This window comes from Lepisosteus platostomus, chromosome 1 (assembly GCF_059453375.1).
Source record: "Lepisosteus platostomus isolate fLepPlt1 chromosome 1, fLepPlt1.hap1, whole genome shotgun sequence".
Lineage (NCBI taxonomy): Eukaryota > Metazoa > Chordata > Actinopteri > Semionotiformes > Lepisosteidae > Lepisosteus > Lepisosteus platostomus.
Window position 1 is genome coordinate 76,530,433 of NC_142611.1, and position 26,561 is coordinate 76,556,993.

General features: G+C 39.5%; 1 protein-coding gene across 2 annotated transcripts in view; it reads right to left on the reverse strand.

Annotated features, from left to right (window-relative positions):
* Positions 1 to 26,561, reverse strand: part of fbxo41 (F-box protein 41) — a 95,543-nt gene that overhangs the window by 37,020 nt on the left and 31,962 nt on the right. For both annotated transcript variants that reach the window (XR_015939773.1, XM_088637763.1), the window contains exons 3-4: positions 6,998 to 7,205; positions 4,052 to 4,131 (exon numbers count right to left, since the gene is read on the reverse strand). Coding sequence is in view for 1 of the 2 variants with exons in the window: in XM_088637763.1 (XP_088493889.1) it covers positions 4,052 to 4,131; positions 6,998 to 7,205 (288 nt within the window). In the remaining variant the exon portion in view is untranslated. The remainder of the gene's footprint in view (positions 1 to 4,051; positions 4,132 to 6,997; positions 7,206 to 26,561) is intronic.

A 26,561-nucleotide genomic window follows, 5' to 3' on the forward strand; every position in this document is an offset into this window, starting at 1 on the left:
CATGCTCTCTCTCCCTTCATTATGGGCTAATTTTCTAGTGAGCAAATGAGCAGAACTCAGCTGCTATTAACGACATGCAGCTGAATATCTTACCACAAATGGTTTTACCTCATACTTCAGATACTGGTTTAATGTGTCATTTTTGGGTCATGAAAAAAAGTGGAGGCTAATAATGTACTGGCTGTCCAAATCTGGTAGCTTCTTAATTTCTTAGCATATGACTCAGAGTAACAGAGAGCTGCTTCAGCAGCTGGGTGTAATCTTTGGCTAGCAAATTATGTCAAACATGCTTTGAGATACTGACAGCACACCAGGGCAAACAAAAAATATCAGACCTTCTTGGATGATATGACATGTGCTTGAAGCATTGAAAACACTTGCTGAGTTTATTTAAATTCAGAGTGTAGACACAAAAAGAAATATCACTGATGATAAGGTACATATAGAGAAGCAGAAAACTGGACTGATTTTGTCACACTGAAAATCCTTAATCCCAGTTTAGATGTAAATCTCCAAATTCAGTCCAAATTATTGGTGATATCTAAGCGTTCAATAATTGAATACTGAAAACCAAAATGATCAGCAATTTGGTTATCCATTTTAAGCCTTTTATAATAGTATTTCCTTCAGAATCCTTCTGTGAGGAGTACAACCTATTGGCGTTCATATTTTATTTCACAATGCCCACTTTAAGCAATTGAAAACTGCCGTAAAACATGGTATTATCTCGATGAAACCATTTAAAGTAGACTGCGGCACAAGCTCGAATTCTATCTGCTTTGCAATGTAGAGGTGTATATGGAGGTATTTAGAAATCCTACCTAACTGAAAATAGATAATGGAGTAACAAGCCCAGGGGAGTTAGCCTGAACATTCCAGGAATGTCTGTCCGTAATAGATGTTCAATTAGCCAACCATCCTCTGTAACAGGGTGGGATTTCTGGCTGCCTTTATCGCCGGCGGAGGGTCGGTGCCTCTGGTCGAGGTAGAGAGCCGACATGTAGTCACTGAGATGTGTTCTCTTAGCCAGCGAGAATTAATGAAGTGTCGAGAGTCTACGCAAGGGGAAGATAATCGTCTAGGAGAATGAAACAGGCTTCCACAGCCTTTCAGCTGGTGCCCTGGTTCTGAGGCGAACTCAGGGAGATTGCGTGTGAATGTAATATAGGGTTTCTAATGAAGTCCCAGGTGGTGCCGATATATTATTTTTATTTGCTTTGGCAACACTGATTGTACCCATCGGTCATGCTAATAAAGCAGCTTGAATTGAATTACAGTACATTCTCACGTGGGTCTAGTCAGAGAGGGGACAGTTAGAGGGCGCTGTAGTGGTGCATAGTGGGGAATCCCTTCCCACTGTCACACATCAGATCCAGGCGGGCACTCCATGCTAGTGTCAGAAACAGATAAAAGGAGGAAGGCTCCAGGAAAGATCTTGGACAAAGCTGATGTGTTTTTAGACTTTGTTCAATTTGATTTTGTCTTTGTGTCAACTTGGGGTGTTAGGGTTGGTCCCAGTCTCAAACAGCTGGCAAACTGGTGGACTTTCGATCAGGTCCTGTAAATAAACTTCATGGTTTACTGGCTCTTTCTCTCTTACCTCTTGGTGCAGCCTACCATCCTCTCACAGAAAAAGAGCTGCAGTTATGATGAGGCATTTCCATTAGCAACATCTATTTTAAAAATAAAATTAGCTGATTAAAGAGTGAAATCAATATAAAAAGGGGACCATCATTCATAACATTACCAGGTTCTGAAAATGTTCCTGGATTGCTTTTGATGTGGAGAATGTGAAAGACAAGGCCTACACCGTGGCAGGAGGGGATATGTGCAGTTGATCTGGGTAGTTCCTAACAAACACATACAAATACGGCATTTACGTAGTTGAATGACAATTCCCATTGGGAACTCCACAGGAACAATTGCATTTCTGCACACTATAGAGCATGGAGAAGGCAGGTGGATGCCTTCCCCTTGATATTTCCAAAATTGCATTATTTCTAGTATTTTGTTTCTATGTCTATGTTATTAGCCATCTTATTATTTCAGTCTGCTGCTATTTCTGTTAGGGAAAATCCAGTGCAGTTTTCTTTGGCTGTGTCAACATTTTAATGCAAACACCAGCCCTCCATTTGGTTCCACATGGCTTGTAATTTAACACACTTCACTGGTCGACCAATTCTCAAAACACATAGCCAAAACATTTTATGTCACACTGCTCAATTGAGGCAGAAACCAAATGGGACAATGAACTGGACAGCCACAACTTCCATTCCTGATTGTCATACACATTTTGAGTTGTAGAATGGCCAGACCGAAAATGTAGAAATAATAAGTTAAAGTAGGAGTGGAAAAAGAATAGACAGCAGCTTTAATTCGTGCTTCAGTAGATACAGTAACATCTAGTGTATCACAAGCATTCCACAGCTATTTCTGGACATCCTAATGTTTGTGTTTTTCCTCAATTCCAGCTGCAGTTAACAGTCTCCTGAGCCACAGCTCCAGTTCATACTGTAGGTTTGGTTTATGCCAAAGAATATAGTAAACTGTCATATATATCTATTAGGCTATAATGGATAAACACACCTGTGACAGGTCAGGTCACCATGAGTCATTAATGGCCTCAAATGCGGGTAATTAACTACAGTGGGGATTAATTGGTTAAATAAAGGATAACTGCAAAGCTATTTTCATATTTCAGGGTTATAAAGAATCAGCACTGATGAGGGCATTGCAAACTACAATAACAGTAAAATGTACAGTACACAGTAACTGTAAAACCTCCAACGTACATCACAAAATAGACATAATTTCCAGGAAGTTCCATATTCTGCGATTCAGAATGAGACAATAAAACTTCCGGACGTGTGCGGCCCCATGACATTGAAAACAAACAGGTTTGTGAAAAGATTTCTTTTAATCCAATAGAAATATTGCTTTTCGATTTCAAGACGGTTTTGCCAACAAATACTACTTGTTAATGCTGCATGCAGATCACGTTGGAACATTTCTGCGGTGAAATGTCTGCTGCACAACCTGCATTCATTCGCTTGTACATCAAAGCACATTAGTCATTACAGAGACTAGTGAGCAGGAAGGGCCGCATCACGTCACAATTCCTTCACTGTGGTAGTTGGTGTTTGGTTGTTTGAGGAGCAAGTTTTTTTTTCTAATCCAGTGGAGAGTTGTGCTTTGATAATGACTTCTTGCACAGTATTTCTTTGTGCCACTGTGAGTTTTTATGGGCTCAGGCCTCATGAGCCACCTTAGACTATAACTGTCTTATTTAAATTGAGGCCTGTCACAACACCATTGTTTTTTCTCTACAAACAAGAGGAGGCTCTGTGATCCGTGTAGCCCATTTCATAGTAACTAATTAACCCAAGTACCTCACCCTGGTTTCTATTGAGAAACAGCTGGATATTGGCTTCAGCAACATGGCTGGGCGGCTTGGTCCACACTCCCACAACTCCCACAGGTAAAGAAGTGCCTCCTGCTCTCAGTTTTAAAAGTAGTTTAATGTAGTATCCTCTTGCATCCTCTGGTTCGTGTTTCACTGTTGTTTCTGAGCTGTCAATGCCTTTGAGGAAAGCAACAGAAGTGTGGGGTGCCTCAGCTTCTCAGACCGGGTCTGCATTTAAGTTTGTGGTTTTGCAGTGTTCCTCTTTCATAAGACAGGTGTTTTAGGAATTCTACAAGTTAACCATAGAATCAACGGGACTATAAAAGTCTTGGAGAATACCAATACTAGTAAACTAGTGGACATTTGCATACTATTCATTAATCTATTCATGAAACAAAAAGAAATAACAGGTCTGTCTCACAAGCCTCACAAGTCTCACATGCCTGAAGCAAGGGAACTGCAGGTCAAATCCAAGTGAGTTAATTATTTTTTTCACAAAGCAACTCAACGGCAGCACATTTCATAGTGGATAAATTGTGGATAAGAATGCCTGAGGTTTAAACGCTGCTTCGCTCAGGACTATCAGTGTAGACGCTATGGACAGAGAAGCGATGGAGATAAAATCTACTCTGAGTTCATCAGACCTACCCAGTGCTCGGAGAAGAGCGTCGATCTGACACTTGATACACTCCCCTTGAAACAGCCGAAGTGCTGGAGTTTCTCTCTCTCTGAGGAAAAGGCAAAAGATGACAAAATAAATTTCCTTTACCTTCAGGTGCAGCACATCATTTCACGGCTGTAAGCAGTCTAGGATCCTGAGATTTTATTTCAGCAGAAGGAGTCCATACAGTACCAACTTCATAAGAGAATTCTTAACTCTCTTTCCTGTCCTGGTTCAGGTGTAAACCACAGCAAATAAAGGAAAACTGTGCCATACTGTATATTATACAAAGTTACAGTAGTTATCCATGTTGCCTGCTTAAGAGTGTATCAGCTTAACATTTTTTAAATTTATGGGATTGTAGGCTGTGGATTGCCTGTGGATACTGAACGTCAGACCCTATCCCCAATACCTGACTTATACAAAATATGAAATGAATCCCCAAACTGCCCACAAACTATATTTTGTCCTAGTTCATGTAACATTAATTGGCCTAATATATTACTCTTTTCATGGAGAGCTACAGAGGTTTATGGCTGTCAGCAAAGTCTCTTGCAACACTGGGTAATCACTATGAATTACAAAAGCACAACACATTATTTTTTGGTTTACTTATTCTAACATTATAGGATTTGGACCAATGTACAGGCCATTAAGATGCTCCTTTTAGGAGAAACCTGCAAGTGATTGGGACAGACTGCATCATCGCATGGCAGAAACTGTTGTGGCTATGGCGATGATGAAATAGATTCTGAAGTGACAGAAAAAGGACAAAAGCATCCTAAATTTCACAGTGAACAAATATGATGCTACATGCACTGTCTCCGAAATGTTTATTGGAGAAAACGGGGGAAATCTGAGAAGTAAACCTACATATACCTTTATCTTGTATCAAACACAACTTCCTTATAATGAACAAGTAAAAGGTTTATTCCATGCTGAAAAGACAAGAAAGAAAACAACATTTTTTTCCTTTCTTCTCTTTTCAGCATGGAATACACCTATTACTTGTTCCTTTGCAGCCTACGCATGCTGACACAGCTACCCACCTGAACTTTATAATGAGAAAATGAATCAAATAACTATGTACAGTATTTACAATTTGCAAAAATACTTTACTGCCGTTTCAAATGCATTAGAAATAGCATGTAAACCCTGTCGAAGTGTAGCAATTATTCCTTCTTTAATCATTTTCTAGAAAAGTAATAATAATATTTCATAATAACGCTCTAAATAATGATGTTGCCTGTTCTGAACATTTTTTACTGAGCAAGCATGAAATAGCATCATTTAGCATCACGAGAACTAACTGTTTAACATCAAAGCTGGTCGCAAGAGAATCAGATGCTTAAATAAACTCTGAAACACAGAAGCTGGGGTTGGCAGTGTCCCGAGACAACCACTGGTTGACTACTTTTCAAACACGGCTCCTCACACTCACAGTAACCTCTATGCTTTCAGACTGGCTAAAGACATAGATTACAAACACACTGGAAAAAATGACAGGAATAAATGCGCCCAGCGTCTGAGAATTTGGCAGAACAGGGACTCATCGGAAAAGAATGTCTCTCAAGAGGCTTCAAGTCCTCCTACTTTGTGGATTTTCAGCATAATCAAATGAGAATATGCACGTTCACTGAGATGAAAGCACAAGTGCATAGTTACTCATCTATATTTTTTCCATTTGCCTTTAAAAATATTCTTAGTTCTTAAATAAGACTGCTTAAGGAAAACACCATTTGTAACTAAAGAATACAGTACAATACATTTAAAATATCAATGCCCAATACTTCAATATTGTTACCTGTGGCATGCAAAATCATCTATAACAGCTATAAGTATATCATTTAGTTAATACATCAAATATTAAAAGAAATATGAAAACACAAACTGTAAATATGTTTAAATATTTGTATTTCATATTAGTAAACATAAGCCTATATTACTGGAGGGTAAATCCCACTGCTTTGCTTTTCTGATATTCTCGGCTCAGCACATCTCCATTCATGCGTATAAATATTTAACATGCATGCAGTGTGCCATATGTACTATATTGTGTCCATATGAATCAAAAAGTAATGTACACTGTATGTGATTGCCTCACTTCTACACAGACAGGATTCTAAAAGACACTAAATTCTAAATTACACTGTGAGATTAACATTCTTGTTAATGTTAACATTGACATTCTTTAGAAAAGCCTTTACTTAACTGGTTCCATTCTTCACCCCTCTGCTTTTCTTAGTACCACCATCCACGGTCTCCTCTGTGTATTGTAATTGTGTTTTATCTTGTGTATTCTTTTTATTTATTGTTGTTGTCATTCTGTAAAGCACTTTGAGAATCCACCTTATACAGTGCTGTATAATATAAAGTTTATTATTATTAACTTATTGTTACTGTATCTTTATGGTTCTATACGTCTGAAATTAAATGATATTTTTGAAATAATTATCTCCATACATTTGTGAAATGACACTGCTGTCCTAAGAGGGAAAACATGATATTTAACAAGATGGCAATTTAACAAAGGTTAGCCCGTAGTTAAGTGTCTTAGGGCTCTAGGTCCTAGACCTCTTTTGAAGTCTTGAGCAGACTGAGAAAACAAAAACCCACATTTTGGGTTTAAGTCCATTGTAGATTAAACTCCAAACTAGTGATGGAGTCCATTGGACTGGAGTAACAGGCGTAGAATCAGGAAAACCATAATAGCAGCTTAATGATCCTGACCTCTAGCTGCTCATATCCGTGCTCTTATTGGTGGTAAGAGTAATGATAATAAAGACTTTTGCAATAATCCTGACAATAATAACAGGAAGAATGTATACATACTGTATGACGCATGTGGGAGACAGCAAACCCAGGTGCTACTACAGGGTACTTGCCAAAGTGTAGGTTTAAGCACTGGGGCTTTAGGTCACTCAAGTGCTTACCTGCCGCCCAGTGCTCTTGGAGCCAGGCATACTGCAGTGGCTCAGGCTGCCGTTGGGCGTGGTACCACAGCTGCTGATGATCTGGAGCTGCTTCTCTGCGCGGTCGGCACGGTCCAGGAGCTCCTCGATGAACTGCTGCAAACGCACCTTGGCGTTGGCCTCCCGTGCTGCCGTCTCCTGCAGAAACTGGTCGATCTGAGCCACCTCCCTGCACAACGACACCGACACACACTGTAAGTCACCTCCCTGCGCAATGATACAGACACACACTGTAAGTCACCTCCCTGCGCAATGATACAGACACACACTGTAAGTCACCTCCCTGCGTAATGATTCAGACACACATTGTAAGTCACCTCCCTGCACATCAACACAGACACGCACTGGAAGTCACCTCCCTGCACAACAACACAGAGACACAATAAGTCACCTCCCTGCACAATGAAAGAGCTACAAAATTAATCAAATGCAAAAAGTTAAGAAGTGACATCCATATAAAAATATAAATGTGAAATGAAAATATCACACACAAATTAACAGCTGTTATAACAGTAAAGCATAATCTTGTGATCTGAATTATTGCCCATCTGTTACATTTCAATGTTCTTTTGCAGCAATGTGCTATTTTTGCATAAAAAGCAATACAGTATATGTTTTCATATATGAGTGTTTGATTTAAGCACTTATTTCTTTCTTGCTTGTCGTACCATAACATAATCCTTACTAATCAAGTTCTGTAAAAGAGCTAATTAATCTCTGGGGGAAAAGCTACATTAGCACATCTTTTAAGGTGTTCTGTTTTTCAAAGTCATGATCTTGCAATTCTGTGGCTGGCCCTTGCTTTTAAATAAAATAATAACCACAACTGGGAGACAGGTTAGACAAAGGAAATTCGAGTTTCATGTTTACAATTCCACCTTTCTTTAACAAACTTTGACGTCTGCAGTAACGTTTCTCATCTTGAAGGCGTGCTTGAATTCGAAGATCTTCCTGCCCATAAAATCACACTTCCTCTGCTTCACCGTTTGGCTTGAGGAACGCCAACAATTAGTGTGGCCCACCATGCCAACGGGCCAGTCGAAAGAGAAACAGCATTCATCAGTGAATAAAACACTCCACCACTTTCTCTGCCATCACCTCACACAGGTCCCCTGGCCCACAGAAGACTCTGTTTCTGAGCTGTTAACGGTGCTTGAGCAAGTAGAGGCATTTCATGCTGTAAGTTACAGCCCATCTGCAGATGCATGGATTCGTTCTCACTAGCACTTCCTGTTCCATAGCCACCGCAGCCTGAAAACAATCATGCAGGTGATCAGAGGGTCCTCAGCCAGAGAGGCAACCTTCTACCCTGCTGGACGTGGCCTGGCTCTCCTGGATTTTTCATTCTACAGGCAGCTTCCTTCACACGCAGACTTCCTTCAACCAGGGTGACAAGGCGATCTTCATTACTGAAGAGGGTCATGGTACAGTACATCTGTTTCGGTATTCTTGTACTCATCAAAGTAATGGCTGTTTGAATGGCTGTTTATACAGGCACTAGGAAGTAAACTACTTTCTCAATTCAAACTCCACTAAAATGTCAAACACTTAGTCATGAAATTGCATGACTGGAGGTTAGCAGTTTGTTATCCCATATCCCACCTATTGATGTAAAACGTGAGACTACTGCATTTTCATTTTGCATCAATATAGAATTTGCTGAAACGCACAAATCAATGGCTAAATAAATTACGTCTAAAGGACCAGGGTGTCAAAGTCAAACAACTATCTACCTTTAATGTGTCTTTTATAGAAAGGCAACCTTTGAAAAGTTTATCAGTTGTGTCTGTGCCACAAACCTATGAAGCAAATACTACTGTATGTATTATGTACGTGTTAAAATACACAAATGTATAATACAATATCCCAAAGGATAAACATGTGTTTATTATTCTAATCTCTATAAACTGATTATAATTGAAGTGCCATTTTAATTAGAGAAAGACTGTACTATTGTCAATTTTAACACATGATTTAGCCAGCCAAAGGTCAGCAGTACATCATAGTGCTCAAGGTGCTTGACTCAGAACTGGGAGGTTGTGGGTTCAAAGCATGGTTAAGGTGCTGTATGTACTCTTGTGCATGGTACTGTGTGCAGCTTCTCTTATAAAGCGCTCTCCTCTGAGTATGAGGTACAAACGTAAGTAACTCTGGACTGCAAACAAACTAAAAGAAATCTTACACTGGTCCTCTGACACTCCTGTAGAGAAATGAGGAGAAAATGTAATTCAATTTAATCAAGGGATGTTCTAATTTTACAATGGTTTATTCTTTTTTTTGTTATGCTGAGCATTGTGTAAGATTTAGAAAAACTAGACGAAAGCCACTCAGTACTGTCAGAGAGAATTCAATGCCTTTTAGTTGCAAAAGTAAAACATGACATCAGTTACGTTTGAAATGTGCTACAGAACATATTCTGAGCTTCTTTTAACTATTCAAGTACAGTATAGATAATTCTTTACGAAAGGAATTAGTATACAACTTGACAGTTTGACAAATTATTTAATTAACTGTTTAATTTTAGCCAGAACTAAAGAATAATTACAGTAAGTAATCACCACTGTGGTCAATTATGATGTATCTGTCACTATTTATTTTATTTTGTAACTAAATCATTAATTGTATAGCTTCTAATAAACCTTTTTTTAAATTAAAACATACATTCTGGTGTACAGATATACAATAATGAAGAAGGAACAAGAAGAAGTTATAGCCAAGCTGAAAACTAAAAAAATAATCTTTCCACTTTTCCAGGTGGAGTTAACCACTGCTTGTTCTTTTGCAGCCTGCCCACTGGCACAACTCCCCCCCTGCACCTAGATATGATTACATTACACTGGATTTGACCTACTGACCTCTCCTTTATAGCAGCTAGCACAATACTGTCTCTAAATAAAATCTTGTGATTTACCACAATGGTGAGCTACTTTTCTTCCTAGCTTATGTTGTGGCCTTATATAATGAAGGACTGAGGAATTACTTCAGGTGTTAAAAGTAATTTCTCCTTTTATTACAAATGTATGCGCATGTGTTTGTATCGGGGGTTGGCAAGATGACACACCTGGATAGCACTGCTGCTTCATATCTGTATCTGTTTCTGCATGGAATTTGTATGAAATCCCAGAGTTTGACTGGGTTTCCTCTGGGTGTTCTGTTTTCCTCCCACAGAACAAAGACAAGTCAGTTAACTGGGAAAACTGGACCTTGTGAAAGTGTGTGTGTCTCTGAAAACTGGCCCTGGTGTGAGTGTTTGCATGTCTGTGTGTGCACTGTGATGGACTGGCATCCCATGCAGGGTGTATCCTGCCTTGTGCCCATTGCTTGCTGGGATAGGCTCCGGCTCCCATGCAACCCTGCAGTATATTGGTTGAAAAATACTCTCAATGGATGGATGTTTGTATCAACGAAAGCAAACCCGGGTGTCAAGATAAGAAAGAAAAATCATTTTGTCTACAATACATTTGCACCATCTGTGCCTGTGACTGGAAGGTTGCTGGTTCAAATCCTGTGGCCAGCAGAGGAATCCTACTCTGTTGGGCCCCTGAGCAAGGCCCTTAACCCCAACTACTCCAGGGGTGATGTACAATGGGTGACCCTGCGCTCTGACCCCAAGCTTCTCACCTTGTCTGTGTCTCGTGGAGAGCAAGCTGGGGTATGTGAAAAGATGAATTCCTAATGCAAGAATATGGCAAGTATATGGCTAAAAAAGTGATCTTAAAATCTTAGTCGAACTTCTGTCCATTTTCAAGGAGAATCCAAACCTGTCAGCCCTGAGAGATTCCCAAGGAAACCTGTCTAAGTGGGAGGAATGGAGATAAGATTATTCAATTATTTTATCTCTAAGGAAGATTGTAAGAATCTTTTTTGTTGCTTTTCTGCCCTGGAGGTATACAGTATAAATTCAGATTTCTGAAAGAACAAGGCAGAGCTTAGTTGATGCTGGTCTCCTCTCAGTCTTCCAGGAAGATATAATCCAAAACAGCAATTATTGAAGTCTTCTGAAAAGCAGGATACTTGCGTTTTAAAATGCCAAACATTCTGGGAAAAAGACAAGAAAGCAACAGGGGCATTTCGCATTACATAACACAACATGAGGTGTAAAAAAGTAAAAGGTTAATGGATTTCTGGTTGTCAGCCTAAATCGAGAAATGTAACAATTCTCTTTCAAGGTGTTGTTCATAAGCAAAGTCCCCCTGGGCATGCTATTAAGCACTTCCTGTCACTCTGGGGCTTCTGTTTTATTCAATTTTATTCGAAAAGATCAGAAGTGGGAGTCCAGAAAACCTGTGTCAGCATGAAAGGATGGTATTTATCCTTGTCACATCACCGCGTTGCCAGGACAAAATGCAATGTTCAACTCTTTCGGTGAGCAAAGACGTGGTCATCATTACTTCACACTTCTTGGAGTCACAGAAATGTAATTTGTGGAATTCACTAGTGGAGCTGCTTTAACAGTCATCAATGTATTAATGCTGCTTTGTCCAGTCAGAAATCTTAAGAGCATAAGAAAGGTTACCAATGACAGGAGGCTATTTGGCCCATCTAGTCCATTTAGTACTTAGTAGCTAATTGATCGAAGAATCTCAAGAGAACCTTTTCTTGAAAAAAGCCAGGGTATAGGCTGGGTAGCTTGTTTCATACACTTACCATCCTTTAGGTAAAGAATATCTGTTGTTCTTAGTTTTCAATGCGCTTCCACGTATATCACCAAAGCCTTCCTGGGCCCAGGGCAATATTTGCTCTGTTTAGGCAAGTTCAGACAATAATATGCGGAGAATGAGATGTCTTAGATCAGGGAAGGAGGACAACTCTTCCTGAAGATACATCGGATGCCTGACCTGTGTATCCCCTTAAATAAAATTTCTTAACTTTCACAGTACTGTCTTTAGCCACAGCCATTTTAACTATTTTGCACCTGAATTGATTGAAGTTTGCCACAATGAAGGGGTTGAATACTTACAGAATTATTACAATTACAGATCTTCACATTTCCTTTAAAAATCAAATGTATTTATACAGTGTACTGTAGTATGGGGGCTGCACAAGAGAGCTGCTGGTTCACCTGATGTCTTCAGAAAGCCTCAAAAACCCTATCTAGACCACCATAAATGCCACCAGCCATGTCACCCTGCAGCTCACAATTGACAGCCCACTGAAGCTCAGCAGGTGTGAGCCTGATCACTACCTGGATGGGAGACTCCTGGGAAAAACCAAGGTTGTTGCTGGAAGAGGTGTAAGTGGGGCCAGCAGGGGGTTCTCACCCTCCAGTCTGTGTGGGTCCTAATGCCCCAGTATAGTGAGGGGGACACTATACTGTAAAAGGGCACTGTCCTTTAGATGCGATCTAAAATTGAGGTCCTGACTCTCTTTGCTCATTAAAAATCCCAGGGCATTTCTTGAAAAGAGTAGGGGTGTTACCCTGGTGTCCTGGCCAAATTTCCCATTGGCCCTTACTGATCATGGCCTCCTAATAATACTGTAAAGCACTTTGAAGTGAGTGTCCAGAAAAGTGCTATACAAGTGTAAGGTATTATTATTATTATGATAAACAAAGGGATTGTTCTATAGCATTTTCCACTTGTGTAATTGGGAAAAGGAGATCTGCATGTACAGTAAGTCCCATTTATATACAAGTGCAAAGAATCTCATAGAAAGTGTAACTCTTTGAAAGTAGAGTTAATTTATTTATGGATTCACTTGTGAGGAATGTTTTGGGAATAATTCCTGTTAATGGCTTCTGCCTCTAATACATATTGAAAATCAAGCAATATAGTAACGGTGATACAACAAATCAACTATAAATACCAAGGGGCTACTGAAATATGTCAAGGGTGAAGTGGTAGAGAGACACAGATCAGGAGAGCCTTACTTATCCCATTAGGTGCAGTTAAATTCATCAATATGAAGAGACTTTCCAGAAGGTACCTGCATCGGCATGCATAGGCTGCAAAGGAACAGGTGAGGGTTTATTCCAAGCTGAAAGGTAAAGAGACACAACATTTCAGCTGTGGAGCCCTCTTCAGCCTTCTTCACCTGATGGAGGCTCCACACCCAAAACGTTCTCTTTTCTTTTTCTTTCAGCATGGAATAAACCTTTACCTGTTCCATTCTGAACATCAAACCACCCTGACACTAACCAGATCCAAGCCGAGGAACCTAGTGAGCAGGAGACGAGCTAGGGAGGCCACTGTGAGGCCAGATCTATATCCGAGATGGAAATCACTGTTCATACATCGACTATATTTTATCACAAACGTGGCCATTACTGAAAAACTTGGCCATTACTCATCTTAAATCTCTTATGTGATATACTAGAGACATGTTACAGAAGGACATGAAACATAAACTGAACATTTTGGTCTAAATGCAAAGTGATACCTCTCAGCTCACCCATTCAGTGCCATCCCAGCTGTCCAGCATGGAGGCGGCAGCATCATGTAATGGGGATGTTTCCTATCAGCCGAGACTGGGAATCTTGTCAGGGTTCGAGGGCAAAGTGGATGGTTCAAAGTACAGATGAATCCTAAAGGAAATGAGCCTGTCCACTTGAGGGTTAGAAATTCACAATTCATCAGGATAAAAGTCCTAATAAACCTTTTTTTAATAATATCTGTATATTCTATTTTACAGATACACAATAATGAAGAAGGAACAATAAGAAGTTATAGCCAAACTGTAAGCTAAAAAAAATCTTTCCACTTTTCCCGGTGGAGTTAACCACTGCTTGTTCTTTTGCAGCCTGCCTACTGGCACAACTCCCCCCCTGCACCTAGATAAAGCAGAAGGTCAGAGCCACGCTGAAGTGATCTGACAATAAAAGAGCTTGCGTCCTTCACTGACCCTGTCAACGTCCTGACTTCAATTGAACGGAATAATTTTAGTGAGGTATGAAGACTGCTGTCCATCCAGTGTCGCCAACAAACTTGTCAATTCTGCAGCAATTTTACAGAAAACAACAAAGTTGTTTGAAGTTATTTAAAATCTGTATTTTGAATGTGCAAAAATGTCAATATTATTGGCAGGGGATGAATACTTCAGCAACGTCCTGTACATATAGCCTACAATACATGCACATTCTTAAGCTTAAGTACCTGAACATCTCTGGAGCACGGGTCTCCATGCTTAGTTCTGGAGAGCTCTGATGCAGCTCATCTTATAGGTCAAGACAGGTGGCAACCCTTGTCAGATACTGATGAATCAAGCAAGTAATCTGTCCAACTAGGAGAACTCTGGTCTTTGAGGGCTGATGAGTACTTAGATTTTAGTCCTAAGTGATCTCTAAATCATGTCATTTAACAAATCACCTGCTAAAGTGCTCACAGATGACAAACACAAGGGCTGGAGATCCCCACGCTGGAAGATTCAGGATAAAGGGTATATGCTCTGTTAAGCTTGAAAAAGTAGAGCCACAGTGTCAATCTCTGACAAGCATTTATTATCCTTCCTTTGACAGGCAGTTAAAATGGTAGAGACTGCTTGAAGAGATCCTCCTCACAAAACAGTACTTCCTCACATACTGTACTGTATACTGTACATGATCATTTTATCTGCCTCTATTGAAGGCAAGGTGAAAAAAGTCACACTCAAGAGCTTAAAATAAACACACGTCCTCACCACCAGAATGTGCTTTGATCTGTACTAAATAAAGATATTTGCAAAATGAATTACAAAATAGCTTCTGAGTTACAGTACATTACACTATACCAGGTGTGCCAAGTTCCAGTCCTCTTTAAGAGAAGGAAAGGATTCAGCTGGTCTAATTAGGCAAATAATGAGCTCAGTATGGTACTTCTATGCTCAGAAACCTTCTGGCCCACTGGAAGTGGAGGTGTGTTCTTCTGTGTTACACAGTCTTCATGACATTGATTTCAACCATAACCAGAAAAAGTATACTGAAAATTTATAACTGACTATTTCCAGGCCAGACACTTTTTAAGAAAGACCCTAGGACCTCAGTTTTATGTCACACTATAGTGACCCCATCAGTATACCGGAGACTCACATTGAGCACCCCCTAGTGGCCCATCTAATACCTCTTCCAGCAGCAACCTTTGCTTTTCCCAGGAGGTCTCCCATCCAGGTACTGACCAGGCTCACACCTGCTGAGCTTCAGTGGGCTGCCAGTTGTGAGTTGCTGGGTGATATGGCTCCTGGCTAAGCTGTATCTCTGATACAGACATCTTTTTGTTGAAGTATTAACTCGGTGGCAAATATAGACAGGACAAACAAATATTAATTCCAAGAATACACAAATATACTACAAACAATTTATACAGCTATAAACAGTTATTTACAAATCTTGTTATTTACAAAGGGGCAAAGATTGCGAAGAGGGAACTGTGTCCTATTAAATAAGGTTCCTGCTCAGGAATAATAAGCTCTCTACGACAGATGGTAAAGTAATGGACCTATTTTCCGATGCCAAACAATACATCACTGTGCAAGGCAGGATTTTTTTAGCCTGTGGATTCCACAAATAGGAAAACAGATATAAGACAACAAGTCCCTTCAGTCGCCCTGAGTATGGTACCCTTCCAGTGCTCAGATTCCCGAACAGGTCTCTTGGTCTGTACGAAAGAGTTGTCTCTATCACTACCCAGCTACTTCTCCTCTTGTTCTCCTCCTTCTTATCTGTCTTCTTATGTTTCTCACTGTCCTCTGTTTATTGTGTGTCCACATTACCCTGGCTTGAGGCCCACTTTGTCCTGTGTCCCATTCCCATGAAGAAAGTCTTACTGACTTCACCTCGAATGGTCTGGTCACTCTTACATTTTGATTTAACCAAGTTAACACTTACTCCCACTTGCTTGCACCACCTGTAAGTACCGCAAATATGATGATCAAATAAACTAACAGTTTACACAAATAATTAATTGATTATCATTTAATCAGATTATCATCAGATTGGGATGATTTTTGGGGAACACAAAAAATTTAGCTGCCTCCTCAATTTCAACACTATTTTGCTCTCCGTGACCCCCTAAATTGCAAAAGAAATGTGGACCTTATATAATGACAAAGGGTCCATTATTTACAGAATCTGGGCAACATTAAAAAACTGTGTCCCTAATGCTCTCTAGTGATAATATTAACGAATCCCATTGAAAATACCTTCAATATCTTTTAGCTAGGCACCATGAATACTAAGCTATACTCCATTAACCTCAAGCATAGCAATTAGACCTTTCTTCTAACTGTTTAATTCAAGTAAATATATATGCACCAAATTATAGTTCTAAATCTGGAACCGGAAAGTGGAAACTTCCCTCATCTTTAACCATGGAACTGATTAAAAATGACTGTTTATATGACAAAAAGGAAGAATCTATTTAATCTGCAGCAGGACAAGAAGCCCTCTCTCATCTTCCCGTAATTGAAAATGTCATGTCCAGTAACAATGCCTTGGAAAAACTGATTTAAAGCACAGCAGACGTAAAAGAGCTTGAAATTAGTTCTTGGGCCATTAGCGGGCAAGAAGCAAGAATTGGTACCTTCTGGACAGCTGAGGCTGACATTTCCTGGGACTGTGCAGCTGATCAATGCACGTTTTCAAATGAACATCTTCCCCTTAGGGAGAATAAAAGACAGTGGGAGTAAAGTACTTCCCCTAATGGGGGTTCAATCCATAATCAAAAAGAATTTGTAAATATTTAACCTTCTTGTTACCAGACACATTAAGATGAAAACATAAAGATTTTCTGATTGCAATAAATATTGGGTTATTCATAGGAAGAACCTTAATTAAGAGAACTAAACACGGATGGTTTATAGCCATCTACATTTTTATATGGTGTATGTGAATTTGGCATAGGAACGTGGAGAGGAATAAGAGACTGGTGTAATAATGGGGAGAACAATAAGGGACTGACGCAGGAGCGGGAAGCGGAATAAGGGATTGATGAGGGAACACGGAGAGGAATAAGGGACTGCTGTAGGAACAGGAAGTGGAATAAGAGACTGGCTGTAGGAATGGGGGGAGGAGTAAGGGACTGGTGTAGGAACGGAAAGAGGAAAAAGGGATTGGTATAGGAATGGGGAGAGGAACTAGGGACTGGAAAAGGAACTGGAACAGGAGTAATGGACTGGTGTAGGAACATGGAGAGGAATAAGGGATTGGTATAGGAATGGGGAGAGGAATAAGGGACAGGCACAAATAAAACAGAGTAGAATAAGGGACTACCATAAGAGTGAAAGAAGAAAGTGCTGTAGTTATGTAAGCCAACTTTGAGGGGTAGAGAAACATTGGAAGGCAGTGATTGATGGATGGCTGAAGCAGCCTTGACCACTTCTGGACACTCGCCTATGCAGGAGTCAGGTTTTGGGCGCCTGTAGCATGTGAGGCCGGTAGAGGGGAGAGGCAGGTTGCATGGTTGAAAAGAAAGCAGTATGTCTGGATTTAAAACAGCGACCAGGTTGAGGATGAGGTTGAAGGCTCAAGCAGTAATCACACAGAACCTGACTTCAGGGTCAGAGGCATGGGCTGTGAACTCCCCCAGTTCAACATACAGATTACAGTAATATCAACAACCCTCTATTATCTATTCAGCACATCAAGGAGACAGCAATAAATTAAAAAACAACAGCAGTCATTAGCAGATCATTAGTAACACTAACAAGAGCCGTTTCTGTAGTGGCCATTGATCTGAATTAGGTCTGAAAAGGCCCATACAGTTTATTTGCAGAGAAGTAACTGATAAGTGACAGAACAGCAACAGCTCATTCTATAACCTTTGCCAAACACAATAATTGAAACATCTGACCAATAGCAACAGAGAAGACTGCAGTCTAAGTTATGCATTTTAATGAAGAGGTAATAATGGAGTTTGTCTGTTTAAGAGGTTTAATTACCACAAAACTGAGATAGCATTAAATCTATCTAATGTGGCTTCTTTAAACCTGGATCACATTTCTTCACCCCATACTATACAACATCTGAAAACGGGTAAATATTAAGAACTGCACTACATATTGTAAATATGGCTTAGGTCTTATGCATCTTCCAAATACAACCTGTAAAGTAGAGTCCATTGAAGCTGAAATACTGGAACAGCTGCCATTGTTAAAACAGGAACAATAACCTTGTTAATGTGAAATAAGGTCCCTCTCTTTTCAAGCATCAATACTAAGAAGGTTCATATAAAACATGGACTAAAACATGAAATAAACGCAGGTACTGTACCTCCAACCAACCCATTAAACCATTACTGTCTGGACAAATAACAAATGTTAAAAGGGCGGAGCGGTGGCACTGGGGCTAAGGATTTACACCTGTGGTTGGAAGGTTGCTGGTTCAAATCCCATGACCCTTAACCCCAACTGCACCAGGGGTACTATACAATGGCTGACCCTGTGCTCTGACCCCAAGCTTCTCTCCCTGTCTGTGTGTCTCATGGAGAGCAAGCTGGGGTAGGCAAAAAGACAAATTCCTAATACAAGAAATTGTATATGGCCAATAAAGCAATCTTATCCTAAAACTGTAGTGACATTTGGGTGATTCAGCAGGTCCCTCACTGATAGTCTCATGACCTAGCAGCTGAAACTGGGTTATTTGCGAGGGTCACTGTTTTGCTAGGAGCCAAGAAAACCCTAGCTAAATAATAAAAACCCTACATCAGCACTGAGCTAGTTGTGCACTGCTGTTTGGGGAATCCCAGTCATAGTCAGCTAGCGAAATGACTCAGGTGCAGTCTTGGGATGTGTTTGGATCACAGAGCACGAACAAGTGCTTTATACCTGAAGAGCCACTCAAGAGTCTACCCAGAATTCAATTTTAAGCCCAGAAAATCAAATTAATAAATTACAGAAGAACAAATTCTTGCCTGACAAAGATGATTACAGTAATTTACAACAATGCCTGGGAGTTCCAGCAGATTTAATTTTGTTCTTCTAAACCCTGAGCTCAGAATGATTTGTCCTTACCAACTAAAGTTTTTAATGTTCATAATCTGATTTTATTTCATCTGCAAGTAGTGCAGTACCATCTAGCAAGAAGAGTTTTGCCTTTGTCTTCTTGAGGTAGTTTCTGGTAATAGATCGTCATCTATCTGCAACACACTGTGGCATTACGCGGGGGCGTGCCCAGTGTGGAGGAGGAGCCCTGGAGGAAGGGCGACGCCCCCTTTCGTAGTCACAGCTGTTCCGGCTTCTAGATGATGAGCTGGGCAGGTCCTATAAAGGCACACTGGACACCCCCGGAAGGGGGAGTTTTACAGTCCCGGAGCGGACTGCCCTAGCGCCTGTGATCCCCCCAGAACACACTGGAGAGGTTCATGGTCAAGGGTGACGAGGTCAGGATGAGAGTCAGCACCTCCAAATCTGAGGTCATGGTTCTGTCCTGGAAAAGAGTGGATTACTCTCTCCAGGTGAGGTGGGAACAGCTGCCCCCAAGTGCAGGAGCACTGTCTGGAAGAACTTTATATAACCATATGTTCTCTAATAGAAGGTAGCTAATCGGCTGAGAACGGACCAACCCCTTTGTCTAAACCTTCCCACCTTGGTTTGGTCTTTCTACTTTTCCTGTCTAGGATCTTATCTTTTGATGGATCGTGCACCAAACGTTGGTGTTATTTGTTCATTCAGGCTCCATATACTGTACATGTATCACTGGGACCCACCTGAAACTCTAATAACAAATAAGCACAAACAAGCGGAATGTCAGAATCTGAAAGGAAGCAAATACTTTTTCATGGAACCGTATATTTCAGATAGTTCCTTTTACTTCATTGCTATCGGCACTTTGATATTGCTCTGAAAAACCTGCGCCTAGATCAGCTTTGCTGCAAATGAACTGTTGCTATTCAATTCATGGCTGAAGGGTACAGGCCCCCAAAGAACACTAACGCGCTTAAAAACTAGAGAATATTGTTTCCCTCAATTTGTATGTAAATTATAACCCAGCAGACAATATTTCAGGGCCTGCCTCATAATAGTGAAGCTGCATGTGGGAGAAATTAATGTGACTGATTGCTGTAGCCCTGTTGCTTATTTGTTTTCCCATGCAAACAAGAACTGTGACGCGGTGGTGATAGTGCTTAGATACGATTTTTCCAGAGACAAAAGTGGAGCACAAAAAATAACCAAAATGTCAAGCTGCAGCATTGGATAAATGCAGAGAAAGGACTTCTACAGCACTTTCTGTTTTTTCACCTAATGATGTTTCTGGACTGTTCCGTGCGATACAATTTCAATTCTGAGCATGGGATGGGAATGTAATCTAAGCACAACTGACAAGAGTGCTGCTAGGGTAGGGCGGGCATTAGTCAGCCAGGGTCTTCCTGGCTTCCAGCAAAACTGTGACCCCTGCGCATTGCCAGCAGCGTAACTCTCCTACACAGTGAATTTGGCAACATGTCAAAAGCACAGGTGGGTTTGTTGGAGGAACAAGTCCCCAGTTTCAGAAGATGACATCTGGCTGCTCTGCAATGTACATACTGTATTAAATATTATGGGTAGCATTGCTGAGCCCTGGGTCCCAGATAAATTCCACTGTGGACCATACCTACATAAAGCTCCCCATAAACTAAACAGGCAAAAAAAAATAATTGGTCACTCGTCTATTTGCTCTGCTCTCCAGCAGGGCTACTGGTGCAGAATGGCTGCCGTGTGTTGCCCAGGTGGGGCTGCACTTCAGTGGTGGGTGAGGTGGGTTTCCTTCTATGTGCAAAGCTCTTGAATCATGCTGTAAGCAGATAATTTTTTTTATTATGAAAAAAAAAAGATGAAGGGGGTGGAAGAATGATTTTTTTCAGCCAAAAACTGAAAACATACAGAAAGTGAGTTTACTGACATGAAGAGGTCTTTCAGTCTATTTAGGTCTTTAAGTTTAGCTTGCCAGGAGAGTTTCTGACTCCCCTGCCACCCTGTATTAGATCATGTGGTTGGGAAAAGGATGGTATACTGTATTATTAGAAGAGATTTTTAGGAGTAACAGAAGAGAAAGCAAAAAAAATTAAGCAGCATGTTTTTATTTGACATAAATATTTGTCAGTGTTAATATTTCCCAGAAATTAAATTAAATAAATGGCACAGAAGTCTAGAAATTCCATGGAAAAATTTTAAAATAAAAACTGATAATCTGCATTTATTTTCAGCCTTTATGCCGTGCAGATTTTATGATATTGCTCGGTACACATTCATTGTTTCAACAACTATGCAACATTTGATTAATTCAATTATTGTAGCCTTTTGCTATTATAGAAACGAACATTTATAAAATGAAGAGTCTGATAAAATGCTGACAAATGTACAGGCACTTTTTTTTTTAAAAAAGTAGCATTGGCCTTGTTAGAGGCCCAAAAGGTGCTTTCCATGCTTTCCATGTTTCATCATCATTTTCAGCAAGCAACAGATGAAAACAACAGAATGACTTTCACAGAGAAATAGGAACCGATGAATCACTATGTTGGGAAGTTTAAAAATGAAATATGGTTTTCCATTTGCGATAAAAATTCTTATAGGTATCCTTTTCATTATGTTTCAGCTTTTGTGAGGGGAAACCATTCCACCCACTTCAATCTTCAAGGAATAAATCTTGTGTGAGCAATGGCCAGCCATGCTCAGTGAATTGTCTTTTCAACGAAACAGGATAGCTTGTATTCTTTGTTCCCACCTGACGTGACTTCAAAGGCTTTGTCAGCAAAGTCAAGGAACAACTCCACAGGGGTGTATGAAGGAAAGTCCATCACGGGGCAAATTCATCACCACAGCACAGGATTACCTTTATTTGTCAGACTTCTTCTTAAGAACAATAATAACACTTCCCTTGCATGTCTGATACATTTTTCCATCCCAAAGGATACAAAAGCGCTTTATAGGAGGGGACCTACAGTATTATTTCATCCACCACTTTGCAGGCCCCTATTATATATCAACAGACTCCAGGCACGGAGGATCGGGTGAAGCAGTAAGACATTTCTGCACCAGCTGAAGACACTCCAGATACATACACGATTGTCGTAGTAATGGGATTAACGGATACACGATTACTGCACCAAACATAGCACTTTCAAAGAAGTGGATGCACACAGAAAGGAAAAACTGGTTATTAATGTTAATTAAAAAGTTAATTATATGTTAATTAATTAATGTTAATTAAAACCTTTTAAAAAAGAATATGCAGGCAGAGTCAGTACTTAAGTATCATATCTGTGGAACCTGGCTGGTAGGGAAATTTATAAGGCAAATCAGGCAGGGAAAGGATTGGATCTGACAGATGTCAAGAATCTTGGTGTCCACTTGGTGAACGTCTGGTTTCACTCTGTAGCCTTTAAGATACAGTATACTGCGGTAGCTCAATTAATTTTCAATTAAGGATGTAGACATTAATTGTCCACAATTGCACAATTAATTTACACTTAATGTTCAGTGAAATGACTCCCATTCTCCTAATTTTCACCAACTCCTTCTCCTTTATCTTTTTCATACTGGCGTGACAAAGCAATTCACACTCTTACAGATGTTATTAATGAAGACAGACTTCACTTACACAAGGACTTGCAATCGCATTCTGGGTTTGTCTTTCTTTTGATACTTACGCCTCTGCTTTGCAATGAGTATCTTATGGTATCGTATTGCGTTTGAACTGCAAGACGGAAACATTGTGCTGAACATCTCTGAGCAACCAGTGAAAAATTCAGGAGCAGTAAAAAAGCAGGCTTGAAGCACGACCAACTTACAACACCAAACCAAAACCAACTCCCATCATTCACTTCAGGATCCAAAAGTGTTACACATACAGACTGTGAAACCATTGCAAAGTCAATGCATCACAGCCCCTTCTCAGATAAAAGAAACATTTCTGCCACAGTTTAGCTAATTCATTTTAGAGGACTTTTTAAAAAGAAAACACTTGAGACTCAGTGATAACACTTATTTGTGTTTCTCAGCCATACTGTATGTAATGAAGTTCATAACATATTATACAATGACTCATAGTGGGATTTAATGGTAAGTCTATTTCTCTGTCAGCAATATTCTATAGCCAGAAATTACTTGTGGTGAGGAACCAATCCCAGAAAGGCAACCACAATAAAAAGCCTGCTTTCAATTTGTTATTTATGGGCTATCATGAAGTTATAACCTCAACCGAAACATTAAAACCATTGCATGCTTATTCATGCACATGCATTGCTATAATAATTCATATATGGGCACTTCAGTTGCTTTGATACATACTGTATGTGTGCTTGTGTTAAGGTGCTCTTCATCTGTGATTCAGATTATGGCAGATTACCACAATATTGAAGGGGAGCAGAAACAATGCAGCCACCACTAGGCACAGCCAAGTGCTACATGGATTGTATTATGATGTAATGGGATAATTGTGGATTGTCAGGAATGCAGGATTTTCATGTGTGTTGTCTGTTTTGTGCAGTCCGGCCTGTCTCAGAGGTCAATAGACCAGCGTTGGTAGACTGTGTAACTAGGTATTGGAAGCAAGCTTGGTAGACCAGATATGATACTGTCTTCCTTCTAATATGTATTTTTTAGTTTATTTAATTTGCATCAGTATATTACAAAGTTAATTTGTGAAGGTCCCAGACACCGCTCTACCAGAGCTTGTCTGCTTTGTTAGGTTTGACTGTGAAAACAAATCACGGTCAAGAAACTGACATTATCTCATGTTATATGCGATTCTATTATATTATGAGAGACTGAAAAATTAAAAACCAAAGGCAAATATGGGTAGAAGGTATATGAATCCCTTTTCCATCCTTGCTGTCCGTGAGTCCTTATTTTTAGAAAAGGATATGGTTTTGAGTGATAACATTATACAATACAAAATCACAAGATTGTGTTTTTTAATTAAAAGTCAGATGTTTTGCAAAAGAATATAATAAAGACTAATGGAAGATTCCTGACCCTTACAATTTCTGGTCAGTGAGTTAATGTGATATGAGGATTTCTGGCATTAAGGTTAGCCGCATTAATTCAGCAGTTTTCTACATATTGCCCATTTATTCACAATGCATTTCCCTAAAGAGCCACAAACAAGCACGATCACTAGATTACATCTTTACAAATGAGGATGCTGACGGAAAGTATCAAGCGTTAATACTATTCTTCTTCGTAAAATAATACAGTAATGTCGCTGGTGAAACATTAAGTGAGAATGGATATAAGAATATGCAGACGACAATTTGCGAACTGGTCTAAAATAAAATCCTTTGCATCAGAGGAAAAAGCCCTGGGGGAGAGTAAAAAATAGTCTACCTCTGCTTCCACATAAAACAGCAACAAAAAGTCTCCATAGCTTTAAAATTGTGCATCTGATGTACTTGTAAAAGGTAAAACTGGCTATAATTCACTCTGAACTGGATGTATCCAGAACTGGGCTTTTAAATAAAAAAGGTCTTACTCAGAAAATCCTAAAAAGCAAGGACAAAACAACCGCCTTGTACTGCCTTCTCTGTCTTAATTCTTGAATTCGATCAAACTTAACTAGTGTAATACAGTACTTTTACACTCTTATTCTCTTTTTCTCCTCTTTAACACAACTATTGCTGTAAAAACATACTGAGCAGACTTGGGAAGGTAGCCAGCAATATTATTGGTGCCCAACAGCTACAGCTTTTGGACATCTACAGTACATCAGACAAATAGTGCAGAAGGCCAATATAATCAATGACTGACAGGACCACCTCTTGCACATTGCATCTGACCCCCTTCCATCTGGGTGTTGATTAAACCGCCTAGACTCTAGAGCAATAGAACTAAGTCATCTTTCATTCCCAGAGCTATGTACAGTACCTGCTCAGTTCAGACAACTGACTGTACTGTATATTTTACTTTATATATATATTTTCTTTGTCAACATACTGTACATATATGTCTTTTATTTATTAATGGCTTCATGTTGTGTTAAATGTACTGTATTGTGTATTGTGTTGTGTCTTCTACATACCTGCAAAACAAATTTCCATCTGGACCAATAAAGCAAAGTTAGTAATTATTGCAGTTTTTCATCCTATCAGTCATCCTCATCTGTCAGTTATTTGCTTTCAATAACTAAAAAATAATAGAAAAAATAATGAAAGCATTCAGTCTTAAGGTCTTTTTAGTTGGTTTGTGAGGCCAAGTAAAATCCTTTCTTTTATTTCAACTCACATACTGTATTCAAAGCAAAGGGTTAGGTTTTCTAAAATTTTGACAAGCTAAAACCTAAATGATTGCACACTTGTGTTTTGCACAGTTATTTGTTTATAGACATTCTAATTATAATCTCATAGCTGCCAGTTCTTTGCTTCAGATGAAATTTGGATAAGGGTTAATTGGTGTACAGTTCTCTGTCATTCAGAATCTGTAAATTACAGCTGTAAAAAAGCAGATGAGCTGATTTGTGGTAGAGTACTTGAATTCTGTACTTTAGTCTCTAAAATTTAAATTTTGCTAGAACAGTAATCTGTTTTAATGACATGAGCATTTTTTTTCCAAACCACATAAAATGTGAATGACTTTGGCAGTGAAGTACCTTTCTGTAACATCAGAGCAAATTACTACAAAAGTCTTCAAATGTCAAATGTTGATTAACTTGTGAGGTGAATTTCTATAGGACAGGAATTGCTCCTGACTGGTCTAACAGAGCATGACTCGTGAAACACATTTTAAAATGTGGACAGTTTAATCTGATGAGGATTCTTATTACTAACCTCCACTTTCCTTATGGAGGATAATTATACTGCATCACAAAGCACATATCACCACCACATACAGTATGTTCATAGCAGGGCCCTTTAAAAATGACACTCAGATGAAAATACCTTATGAAACAAAATAAAATTATAGCAAAACTAAGATTTCAAGGTGGAAAATTATCATTAGACCAGAATAGTTTCATTAGCTGTGGTTTTCTGAAAACAGAAAGCAATGAAATTGTGAAACTAAGGACACATCTATCTGCAAATCTCTAAGAAGTCAAAGCAAAGGACAAATCTGCTTAAGAGGAAAGCTGCTGTCAAATAATATTTGTCATTTAAAAGGTAGCTTTTCCATCCATGACCTTGTTTTTCCTTTGCAGTGCCAGAGGACTAACAAACTGCACTCTGAAAAAAAAAACTTCTTCAAATGACCAAGAAGAGCCTTGTAAGATACAAAGGCAGTTTGGATTTTTAAACTACCAAATTGAATCTTAAGAAATATTGGGAAAATGCATCCTTTAGCCTAACAACAAAGAAAATCCAGCCCTTGCTTACTGTATTTGCTTTGGGTAACTGCTCCAGCATTTGGATTTCATTTAGCTTTAGTCGCAGCTAAATTTGTGCTCTCACTCCTTCAAAACACATTCCTTGTCTCGTTACTAAGTCTAGCATTCACAGGCAGTTAGCACAATTTCTGCTGACATGATTCATTAAAATTGAGAACCATCAATAAAAGTGCATCAGAGTCTATTTTTTCCCCATTTTCATCTGGGGGAGGGTCAGCACAAAATCTGCCATAGTGTCAAAACTGCCAAGTTTAGATATTCGACGAGGCAAAGACACACCAAGTTTTGTGATGCTATCTGTGGTGTAAAAATGACAGACATGCT